Source organism: Thunnus maccoyii, chromosome 21 (genome assembly GCF_910596095.1).
Source record: "Thunnus maccoyii chromosome 21, fThuMac1.1, whole genome shotgun sequence".
Taxonomy (NCBI): domain Eukaryota; kingdom Metazoa; phylum Chordata; class Actinopteri; order Scombriformes; family Scombridae; genus Thunnus; species Thunnus maccoyii.
The window spans coordinates 15,128,138-15,139,290 of NC_056553.1; the positions used below are offsets into that span (position 1 = coordinate 15,128,138).

An 11,153-nucleotide genomic window follows, 5' to 3' on the forward strand; every position below is an offset into this window, starting at 1 on the left:
TGACTTGGTTCCTTCCTCCCCGCCCGTGGATCCTTCCAGAATTTGCCTGCAGACCGGTGCGGCTTTCAGCTCAGCCACACTCCACAGTTACACAGCAAAACTCATCTTTTTCATCCGTGCTTCACCTAATAAGTGACCCAATCCGTCAGCCAACATGTCCTCGCTGGGGACATTAGCCTTCGATGAATATGGAAGGCCTTTCATCATCATTAAAGACCAGGATAAGAAGACTAGGCTATCCGGCATTGACGCATTGAAGGTACAATGGGTTAGCTAACTGTGGCATGCTGGCTAGCAAAGTGCTAATTTGTTATAGTTAATTTACAAGGCACATTAAGCCAGCATGGTATATGTTAATATGTACAACTAAGAGTCATAAGTGTCAAAGTAGTTATCTAACTAAGCTGGTGTTGTTTTATCAACATGTTATCATTATCTAAATGTTTCGCTAGTCATTGCATGCTAACATGAGGCCCATGTGCTTTCTGTACAACGCTTAGCCGGTGGGTGTTGCTACATTGGGCTGTGCCCCAAATGGACATTATTGATGCAAATTATTTTCATATTAACCCTTACAAACTATTCATATTCTGACCCTTCACAGTGTTCCTATATAACTATTCTCTACACCAAATTTGAACCACAAATGTATTTTGCATCCATAGTCATTATTGAAAGGGTGATTTATCCGTCATTTATGTTTACGAGAGCAGAGAGAGTGTTTTCTTTAGTTTTGAGACTATTCTTTTACATGTAAAATACATTCAGTCTCGGGCTATCTAAAACAGGAGAACATAACGGCCATAAGTATTTCCATTAATTTACTGGAAGTGAAGGATGCAACAACATTTGAATGGTAGACTTCCTGAAAACCATCAACACTGACTCAGAACACCCTCTATGTGCTAAAATGTATACCAGTTGCACAAAATTAAATAATTTTGAAAATATTTTTTGAAATATTCTTATATATTCTGATATACTTTGGGAAATATTACAGAAATTCAGGTTTAAATAATGTAATTTAGGGTGTTTTGTTGCTGGCAAATGTTAAAATGGGTCAAATATGACTCGAACACTATGTAAGGGTTAAAATGTCAATTTTTTTCTCACAGATGGCATCTTCTACTTGTCTTGTGCATGAAAGACTAAGATGTGAGCTGACATGGTCTTGTTTGTGTTTTGCAGTCTCACATTATGGCAGCTAAGGCAGTTGCATCAACACTTAAAACATCTTTGGGACCTAATGGTGAGAACCAATGCAATGCAGTCACATCTGACTTCCTAAAAGATCCTGGATGAGTGCTTATAGATGCTGAGCTTCTGTGCAACTTAAAGATCCCCATCCAAACATGTTTTAAGATGTAAATAAAATACTCCATTTTGAGTAATAATTAGTGTCTGATATGGTGTGCCCACACAAAGAAAGTTAAATTATTTTGTTATAACCCTTAAAATGTCAACTTCCTCTCCCCTGTTAAAAATTCCAGAATCAATAAATATGCAAATATTTTTACTTTCTAAAGTTTAACTGTTGGACACAGGATGTCTCCTGCTTCACTGAAAAGTCCATTCTCAGTGTATGTGTGTACTGGAGGCATCATTTCCACATCACACAGTTTTAACAGTTAGCTTCCAAATTAGTTGTGATGTCAAAAATCATGCTCATGGATACATGCCAGGTGAAGGTGAAAATAGCTTTCTAGTGTCAAATTCTGCACATACATCATTCTCCAAAGTAAAGCTTAAACATTCAACTGAAGTAACACAAAGAAAAACACATTTTTGAGTGCAGGGGGTCTTTAATTATCATGAGACATATTTGATCACTAATTTGTATATTTGGTATCCTTCCCACATGCAATTGTGTTTGCAATGTTAACCCTATGGCCAAGATCACACTTCACTTTTCATGAACCCTTTTTTCAATTTTTGCATCCAGGTCTTGACAAGATGATGGTTGACAGGGATGGAGAAGTGACTGTTACCAACGATGGAGCCACTATTCTTAGCATGATGGATGTGGACCACCAGATTGCTAAACTTATGGTGGAGCTGTCCAAGTCCCAGGATGATGAGATTGGTGATGGAACTACTGGAGTTGTTGGTACGGAAAAGGAAGATGAGGGGTCTAGGGGACTGATTTTTAACAGCTATAAACCTGGATTTATACCTCTTGTTGAGGTGTGCTGGCAACCCTAATGTAGATACCTTAGGCATATGAATAGATTTATAGTTCTGCGAGATTAACCAGTTGATTATTACATTTATGCAACCCTAGATGGGTGTTACGTAAAAGGAGATAACTGTGCTGTACAATCTCCATCTCTAAAAGCAGTTGGATTTTGTGCCACCATAGGGGTTGTGCATCTTATCATGTGATGTGCTACAAAATACTACAAATACATGACACTTAATTCATGAGCTTCTGTTAACGCCATATTATAGTCTCAATGCATTGAGGATATGAAATACATGGGAGGCTTCAGAAATACGCTGAACTTTAAGCATCCTGTAGCCATTTCAGTGTGCATTAGGAATATGCAAAATCAAATGGCATCATCGATATTATATCAATTCTGATGAAGGCAACCTGTGGTATCCAACCATTTCAGCTATTGTTGGTAATGATCTTAATGTATTTTCCTTTTCCTCCTCAGTGCTGGCTGGGGCTCTGCTTGAGCAGGCTGAGCAGCTGCTGGATCGTGGGATCCACCCCATCAGGATCTCTGACGGCTATGACCAAGCCGCACGTATTGCTATTGAGCAGCTGGACAAAATGGCAGAAACCTTCCCCTGCGATCCCAACAACACAGAACCGCTCATTCAGACCGCCATGACAACACTGGGTTCTAAAGTGTGAGTTTATAGACACGATAGTGTGTTTTGTTTTGTTTTTTTTACCATAACACAATTATCAGGAACTGGTACTTCAGGGGGGTAAATTACAGAATATGAAGGCATATATTTAGTGATATTTTTACTTTGTAACACTAGTTGCACCTAAGGACTGCTAAGATGTCAACAAAATTGTACTGTTGTCTTTCAGCATCAACCGGTGCCACAGACAGATGGCAGAGATCGCAGTGAATGCCATCCTCACTGTGGCCGACATGGAAAGGAAGGATGTAGACTTTGAGCTTATCAAGATGGAGGGCAAGGTGGGAGGCAAGCTGGAGGACACACAGCTCATCAAGGGAGTCATAGTTGACAAGGAGTTCAGCCACCCTCAGATGCCCAAGGTACAAAGGGATATCACATTCAGATGTCATCTGCTCTATCCTCAATGTCACCGTCAATCGTGTGGAATCAAATAGTTGACAGTGTATATGGACAAATTTAATGTGTGTGTCTGACATCCATCCATGTAACAGTCACAAAAAATCCTAGTATAATAGCCATTTTTGTTGGACATCATCAAAGTGGTGTTCATTGTGAGTCTAATTACTTCAGCATGTGTTTCATAGCAATTAAAGGATAGAAAAGCTAGAAGTAGATAGTAATGTATGGGTTACAACACATAAGGACAGTTATTTGCTTTTTAGTGCTGCAAAAGGACACTACAAATTTTATTCTATGAATTTGTGACAGTTGTACAATAATGGGGCTAACACCAACCATTTTTCATCACTATTCAGGTTCTGAAAGATGTCAAAATTGCCATCCTCACCTGCCCATTTGAGCCCCCAAAGCCCAAGACCAAGCATAAGTTGGACGTTACCTCTGTGGAGGATTACAAAGCCCTCCAAAAATATGAAAAGGAGAAGTTTGAGGAGATGATCCAACAGGTTAGTACCACAGAATTTGTTAGCTGCTGATGCTTCAGGCAGCAAGTAAATTTCAGATGATCACAAATATGACAGCTACTAAAACTGAATTCTTGGCAGCCACGTTGGCACATGTGGTTTATCTTAAAATGTAAACTCTTATTTTTCTTTTAGGTCAAAAGCAATGGTGCTAATTTGGCCATCTGCCAGTGGGGCTTCGATGATGAAGCCAACCACCTTCTGCTTCAGAATGAGCTGCCTGCTGTGCGCTGGGTCGGAGGGCCTGAGATCGAGGTGAGAGACATTTGTCACATTACGGAACTCCTCGATGTAAAGTTGCTGTTACTAAAAATGTATGTATATGTGTGTGTATGTATATGTGTGTATATATATATTTGATGGCCATGTGGTGCTGATGAGTAGAAGGTTTATGATACAAAAGAGCTTTATTGTTTGTGTATGCAAATTCATGTCAACCATGTTTCCCGCGCAGTTGATCGCCATAGCCACAGGAGGCCGCATCGTGCCCAGGTTCTGTGAGCTGACACCCGAGAAGCTTGGCACAGCTGGCTTGGTCAAGGAGATCTCCTTTGGCACTACAAAGGATCACATGTTGGTTATCCAGGAGTGCAAAAACACCAGGGCAGTAACCATTTTCATCCGTGGTGGCAACAAGATGGTAAGCACAAAAACTTAACTCTCTGCCAATGTATCCATTGATGTTGATGTATCCCTGTTGATTTACTATTTACTCTATCTGTCTCGTTAGATCATTGAAGAGGCCAAGCGTGCTCTCCATGATGCTCTTTGTGTAATTCGCAATCTGGTGAGAGACAACCGCGTTGTGTACGGAGGTGGAGCTTCAGAGATTGCATGTGCTCTGTCCGTCAACCAGGCTGCAGATAAGGTGAGACACCAAAACACCTGAGACTTTGTGAATATTTTCATTTAGCATTAAACATGATGATGCTCATGTTGCTGCTTAAATCCCCTCTAACTTCCTTTCCTTTCTAATTTCTAGTGCCCATCATTGGAGCAGTATGCCATGAGGTCATTTGCTGATGCTTTAGAGGTAATCCCAATGGCGCTGGCTGAGAACAGCGGGCTGAACCCGATCCAGACTATGACAGAGGTCAGAGCCAGACAGGTCAGAGAGAACAACCCCTTCCTTGGCATCGACTGTCTGCACAACAACACCAATGGTAAGGAACCACATACACACAGGGCAAGATACAAGCTCATGTGTATCCCCTGAATGCAGTATGTACCAATGTGACTTCATTCCAACTACACAATTAATTAGCACATCAAAGCAAAGAGGACATGACATTAAATGTGTTTTTTTTTTTTCCTTTGCTCCCATACAGACATGAAGCAGCAACATGTGATCGAGACCCTGATCGGCAAGAAGCAGCAGATCTTGCTGGCTACTCAAGTGGTCAAAATGATTCTTAAGATCGATGACATCCGAAGCCCGGGAGAGACTGAGGACTGAAGGCCTCCTGAACACCAGTAGGCTCGGCTGTGCTCTGGAACACTCAAAGATGTCTGAGCTGCTCTAGAGATTTTAGGCACTTCCCCGAGCACCATGTCCAAACCGCACTGCGTATTGCTATTTATCGTTTGATACAAAATGTTCAAGCTGTTGTAGTATCAAAGTCACCATTAAAATGTTGGTCCGCTGAAATTTCCAGACTCTGTAGTTCTGATTTCATGCTCCCAGTGTTGAACATGATGATAATACTTGACTTTTATTTGTATACTCCATGTTAGGTTACATTATTATGTCTTTCAGAACTTCAATAAAATGTTTGCAAGCATGACGTATACAGAAAGTGGTAAGATTACACCTCTTTAAGTGTTCTTTAATGCTTGCAATCTTACATGTACAAGACAACATACTGCATCCAGTTTGTGAAAGTGCTTAATAGCTTTGGGTCCACAACATAAATTCACATTTAACTGGTATTGAAATCACAGTTTCTTAATGTCCAAAGGTTCAGACTCCTAAATTAAAACATACAAAAAAAAGTCACCAATCAAACAAAGATTTGGGCAACAATGACCAGCATGCTATAAAGAGTACCTCTACATTTTACTTTTTGGCCTTGTCATCTTTTCATCTTGTCTATGAAACAAGGTTAAAGGCACCAGTTGCTTGTCCAGTGTTACATGTCCCTGACTGTTGCGCTGGCTCGTCTGACCTTCTCAGTTACATGTACTTGTTCAGCCAATTAAGCATGTCTGTTCTGGACTCCTGAATGCTTGATCTGTCTGCAGGGTTGATGTCCTCTCTCTTGCGGTGAACAAACCCATGAGTCTGGCCAGGAAAGATCTTGACCTGGTAATCCACCGTGCATTTCTCCTTTAGCTTCGCTTCAAGGACTCTCACCTGAAGAGCAGAAGGATGTCAGCACAGGTTGTTGGTGGTTGTATATCAGAGATTGTAGCATATTAGAGGGTTATGGAAATTATTGCAAGGATGCCATTTGGTATTTAAGTACCAGGCAGGTATACCATCACTATCAAACTGGCAGAAATCCTTTATCTGTTGAAAGCTATTAAGTTGATGCATACTAACCTGGTCCAGTGGGATAACCTCATCTTTCTCTCCAAAGATGAATAGTGTAGGACTCTTCAGCTCATATCTGTCCTCTTTCTCACGGATGATCCCTGTACAGTATTGCATAAGCCCATCACAAAATTCAACCAACAGAAACTATACTGCGTCCATTCCTAGATGTGCATAGTCTTGCTTCTGTGCTGCGTCAATGTGTTATGCATTATGAAAATGAAGTTGGCACCACTGCCACCAAGACAAAATCATGCATATCTCTCATTCAAATCTCTTTTTGTGCATAAAATATCTGAAATTATATTTTTAAATAAGTCAGGCTCTATTGTTAAAATAAACTGTGACACTTCATGCAGAAATGACAGACCATAGACTGACACTCCAGCTTTGACCTCTGGATACTGCAGGGCCAGGTAATGTGTGGCAACCCCTCCCCAGCAGAAGCCTACTGCTCCGATGTGTTTGGCCCCACACTGCTCCTTCAGGAACCTCAGCACTACATCCACCTCTCTGGGAAGGAAATGTTAAGGTCAATAGTGAACAAATGTCTAGAAAATGAATGTTATCACAAAAATCCACATCATATGAACAATTGCTCTATTTAAATGACCTAGAATGTGAAATACAATAATGAAAACCAACACCAACTAGAGCTAGATATTTCAACTTTCACCTTGGACATTTAGCTGCTCAATAAACTGAAAATTAGACTTCTAGTTACTTGTTGATGTTGGTCGGCTTTTTGTCTTCAAGCCACTCCTGAAATTTTGACCAGTCATGTGATGGACTCCATGGTTCCTTTCCAACATAGAAGTCTGGACAAACAGCACTGCTCAGGGAAAAAAAAAAAAAAAGGTCAGAGAAAATCACTGTTATGCAAGCTTGTAAACATCATATTAAAGCTAAACAGTACATTACAGAACACACAGTGGAGGAATACTGTATTTTACCCACATGTATCCATTGGCTGCCAGCATATCAGCCATGTATCTGGTGTTGGGAAGCTGCCATCCATAGATGTCTTGTATGACAATGATGGCCTTGTCAGATGCAGCGGAAGGCTTTACTAGATAAGCTTTAGTGTGCTCTATCTGAACCTCCTGGCCGAGCCCCCCGTACTCCATCCGATCCCCGATATCACAGGGGCATGGCTTAGCCTCATTGGCCATCTGCTGACAGACAGACACAGTCAGGTGGGAAGTGGGAATACTAATTAAAATGGACATTTCTCTGAACTGTGCACGTGCTGGGAGTCACTTAACCATGGTTATGAAAACATTGCAACACAATGACAAAGCACTTTTCAAACAAAAAAAAATCTACAATGGAGTGAAGTTTAAAAAGCAGTACAATACATACCGTATCGGTTTCTGGTGAAAGAGGAAACAATCTGTCTATCTAATCGAGTCTTTTGTAGCCGTAAAAAGTTGCAGCAAAGTATTGATTGTGTATGAATATTGTCAAGTTAGAAAGGCAGCAACAAATTCCTGCCATGATCTTCAAAATAAAAGCTGTAAGTACACCTCTTTATTGGATGTTCTGAGCAGCCTTTGGATGGTGGATTCAACATTAAATTAAAACACTGGGTGTTAGTAATAGTCATACATGCTAATGCAAGGCTATAGGGTTGCCAATACTTGGTAGCGATGAGAAAGATTTAGACAATTTTAAGTATACCGAAACATTTTGAGTCTCAATTACATATCTGTGGTGCAGCTACATGCAACCTAGTTCTTTATCAACACACTTTCAAACAAGAATCCTTTGAAATACCGTTAATTAGTCCCAGAGATCCTTTAATTTGTCCATTAATTTGCAAAGGTCAGATTCCTTAAAAATGACCAAAAAAAAAATTTTACCCCTTTTAACCACTCAAAGTATGCAAATAATCTATTTAAAATTCCTTAATTTATTTGAATCCATTAATAATCACCTTAAATGTCCATGAAAAATAATTCAGTCATTATTAATGGGTAAATTAATGGGACTTTAAAGTAAAAATAAATAAAAAGGGATTCTTAGTTTCTCAGTCACAATGACTCATCTCTATTGCTGTTGAGTTAAGCTATGACATTTCACACACTCAATAGCATGAAGTCACATGACAGCTTAACTTCAAGAGATAAAAATATTTATGGTTGTTTTTTTTTTATTTGCTGTGTTTACTATTGTAAGTAGTTTATGCATAAATCCTAAATCAACCTCTAAATCGGATGTAATCTTGTGTTCTGTGTAAGTGTGTATACTTTTCACAATGAACATATAACTTGACATTTTGCATACTTCAGACAACTTCTTCCGGTAATACTGTGACTACTTGTACCAAATTGTCACTGTTTGCTAGACAAACAATGACGGACAAAGAGCGGAGAGGTTTTTACAGATTACTGATTGTTGCACAGAGCTCTGGTTCAGGTGGTGTGCCTAAAAGGCACCGCTGGGATTCGAACCCAGGATCTCCTGTTTACTAGACAGGCGCTTTAACCAACTAAGCCACGGCGCCGGTGATGGCCGGATATCATAGACCAGTAGTTCATGTCCACGCATATGTCATGGTCAACTTTCCCACTTTCGTTTTCCAATCAAGACTCATTGTCAGCACCGCTCTCTGTGTTGGTTTAGTCCCCTCTTTGCAGGGTTATTTAGTTTTCTTAACGTTCCGCGAACGTTCGTTTTTTGGTAAAATTACTGTTCGTGGAACATAAGACAAACTTTCTGTAATAACCCCCAGGCAACGTTCCCCGAACTGAAAGTGGTTTGCTGGAAAGATGTGTTATTAGATAATTATGAAATCCATGCTTTCGTTTATGAGATTGTTTTCCTGTATGTCACAGTTTCAGTGAACACGTGAATGCAAACAGAAATACAAGATTAAAAAATACAATAAAACTAACTGGCTTGAGAAAAACCAATAAAGTAAAAAAAAATAAATAAATAAAGATAAGTAGTCCGTGGCCTTTATTTAAATAATAATGGAGACAAAATGGTTTTTTTTTTTACTGTTAGTTAGAACAAAATAACATTACAGATAGAGCCTTTTTGTTAAGAGAAGATTCAATAGTTTTGACACGAAGCTCAAAAATAAAGGTTTGCTTGCAGAGGATTTGCATCTGTGTGATATTTGTGTGCTAAAAGCAATCACACTTTGTTCCTCTCACTCTTTATTATTCCACTACTTCTTATTCCACATGCCGTATGTTTTTTGGACCTTTTCAACTGCTGCACTTTGTGCTAGAAAAAACATTCAAATGTCACTGCAATTCAGCAGACGTGTGCTGTCTGAGTTGGAACTTTTGTCAATTTCAAACTCTCTGTTGTGATACCTTTTGTTCTTTTGCAGCAATTTACGTCTAAAGTGGAAGCTTTTACAGCAGTTTTCAGATCTCACCAGTGCAGAGCAAAGATTGTTTTTAGACCAGAAAATAAATTCTAAACACATCTCACTCCCACAGTTTTAAAGCTTCAAGCACAAATCATACCTCAAAATGTTGCCACAAGCCCCCTCTCTCTCAAAATGTAAATACATTCCCATAAGAGTTATAGTTTTTGAGATCTAGACTTCAATTGATAGCAAGTACACTGTCCAACTCTCACTGACATTGACATTGACAGTACTAATTGCAGGTGCTCCCTCCTGTTTCTTATACTTACAGATTCTCTTTTCCTTCAAATACTGTGTACAGATATTATATATCCTCATTCTAAACTAATCCTGCTGTTACCAATGATGTACAAACCTCTGGGCTACAAACTTTAGTTATAAGCAAATAAATTTTCCCTCAACAAAATTGGAACTTTTTCTCAATACATCAGGGCTAGTCTGCCAGCTCACTGGTTTAAAACATGCTCATGGTCAGATTCTCAATGAGGTTTGATCCTTGCTCCTGGCAAGACTGCTCTTTTTAAGGAAATACAGGCACAGAGACACACAGCTGGTTCTAATCAGCTGATTGAGATTCTCTCTTTCCCTTTTAATTGTAAGTACATTCAAACCTTCCGTGGCTTCAGGTTTCATTAACAATTCAAAACTGTTTCAGTCTCTCACACGCATACACACACACACACACACACACACACACACACACACACACACACACAAACAATACATAAAATCTCTTCAAATTTAGTTGTTGAAAGTGTTAGCTTATTTGAATATACTTCCCAGCAGGTATTGCAGTGGTGTGAAAATTGTCCAGAAAACCTTTTATCTGGACAATTTACATGATGGAGGCTATTGTTTGTCAGAGGAGTCAGATAGTTTTCTCTCTGATCAACATCAAAACAATTCAAACCATGATGAAGATAGATGTGTATGTTACTCACTTGCTGCAGACTGTTACACTTCTGACTTTTATATAACCTCCCCTGTAAGTGGTGCTACAATATTAAAATAAATTGCTTGTAGCAGCAGCAGCAGCTGGCAGTCTGATCAGCTAACAGCAATCAAATGCATTTTCTTCAGGAAATGCACATTCTAGTAGGTTAATAAGGTCAATAAATTTAAAAGTGGTCATATCTAGTTTTGTTAGTATTCAAGCGTAAACCAGATGTCCTGGAGAAAGATTCAGTCACACTGATCACTGGTGGTATCGTCTGTCACTTATTACAATGTGTTTGTCTGCAGTTAAGATGCAGTTGAGTTTAATGCTACTGCTGTTGTTTTATGATTAAGTAAGAGATATGGAAGTTATTACAAGATAAGGCCTCAATGTTTTTTCTCTTTGGTGAATGAGATGTGTTTCCATAGAAAACACCATGAAAATCAAGGACATCAGTATCACAAGCTTAAATAAGGTTTACTTATGGTTAAG

The 11,153-nt window shown here is 39.3% G+C and overlaps 2 protein-coding genes and 1 non-coding gene across 3 annotated transcripts; 1 reads left to right on the plus strand and 2 right to left on the minus strand.

Annotated features, from left to right (window-relative positions):
- The first annotated feature begins 54 nt into the window (after positions 1 to 54).
- On the plus strand, positions 55 to 5,454 carry cct5 (chaperonin containing TCP1, subunit 5 (epsilon)). The gene is made up of 11 exons (XM_042398886.1): positions 55 to 259; positions 1,189 to 1,249; positions 1,943 to 2,107; positions 2,661 to 2,859; positions 3,050 to 3,242; positions 3,639 to 3,788; positions 3,942 to 4,061; positions 4,261 to 4,446; positions 4,537 to 4,674; positions 4,789 to 4,969; positions 5,135 to 5,454. Exons 1-11 carry the CDS (start codon positions 155 to 157, stop codon positions 5,260 to 5,262), a joined length of 1,626 nt encoding a protein of 541 aa, XP_042254820.1. The 5' UTR covers positions 55 to 154; the 3' UTR covers positions 5,263 to 5,454.
- Positions 5,455 to 5,606: 152 nt separating this feature from the next.
- cmbl (carboxymethylenebutenolidase homolog (Pseudomonas)) lies at positions 5,607 to 7,827 on the minus strand. The gene is made up of 6 exons (XM_042398888.1): positions 7,702 to 7,827; positions 7,297 to 7,511; positions 7,064 to 7,171; positions 6,710 to 6,852; positions 6,349 to 6,440; positions 5,607 to 6,159 (listed from the first exon to the last, which is right to left on the minus strand). The coding sequence occupies exons 2-6, from the start codon at positions 7,509 to 7,511 to the stop codon at positions 5,980 to 5,982; spliced, it is 738 nt and encodes a 245-aa protein (XP_042254822.1). The 5' UTR covers positions 7,702 to 7,827; the 3' UTR covers positions 5,607 to 5,979.
- A 944-nt stretch (positions 7,828 to 8,771) lies between these two features.
- trnat-agu lies at positions 8,772 to 8,845 on the minus strand. The gene has a single exon. It is a non-coding gene; the product is annotated as a tRNA-Thr (tRNA).
- Positions 8,846 to 11,153: the final 2,308 nt, after the last annotated feature.

Coding starts and splice junctions, on each gene's coding strand:
- cct5 (XM_042398886.1), top strand. CDS start 155: ATGTCCTCGCTGGGGACATTAGCCTTCGATGAATATGGAAGGCCTTTC. Junction 4,062..4,260: donor TCGGAGGGCCTGAGATCGAG/GTGAGAGACATT, acceptor TTTCCCGCGCAG/TTGATCGCCATAGCCACAGG. Junction 4,970..5,134: donor TCTGCACAACAACACCAATG/GTAAGGAACCAC, acceptor GCTCCCATACAG/ACATGAAGCAGCAACATGTG.
- cmbl (XM_042398888.1), bottom strand. CDS start 7,511: ATGGCCAATGAGGCTAAGCCATGCCCCTGTGATATCGGGGATCGGATG. Junction 6,853..7,063: donor AAGCCGACCAACATCAACAA/GTAACTAGAAGT, acceptor TTTCCTTCCCAG/AGAGGTGGATGTAGTGCTGA. Junction 6,160..6,348: donor AGGTTATCCCACTGGACCAG/GTTAGTATGCAT, acceptor TCTGCTCTTCAG/GTGAGAGTCCTTGAAGCGAA.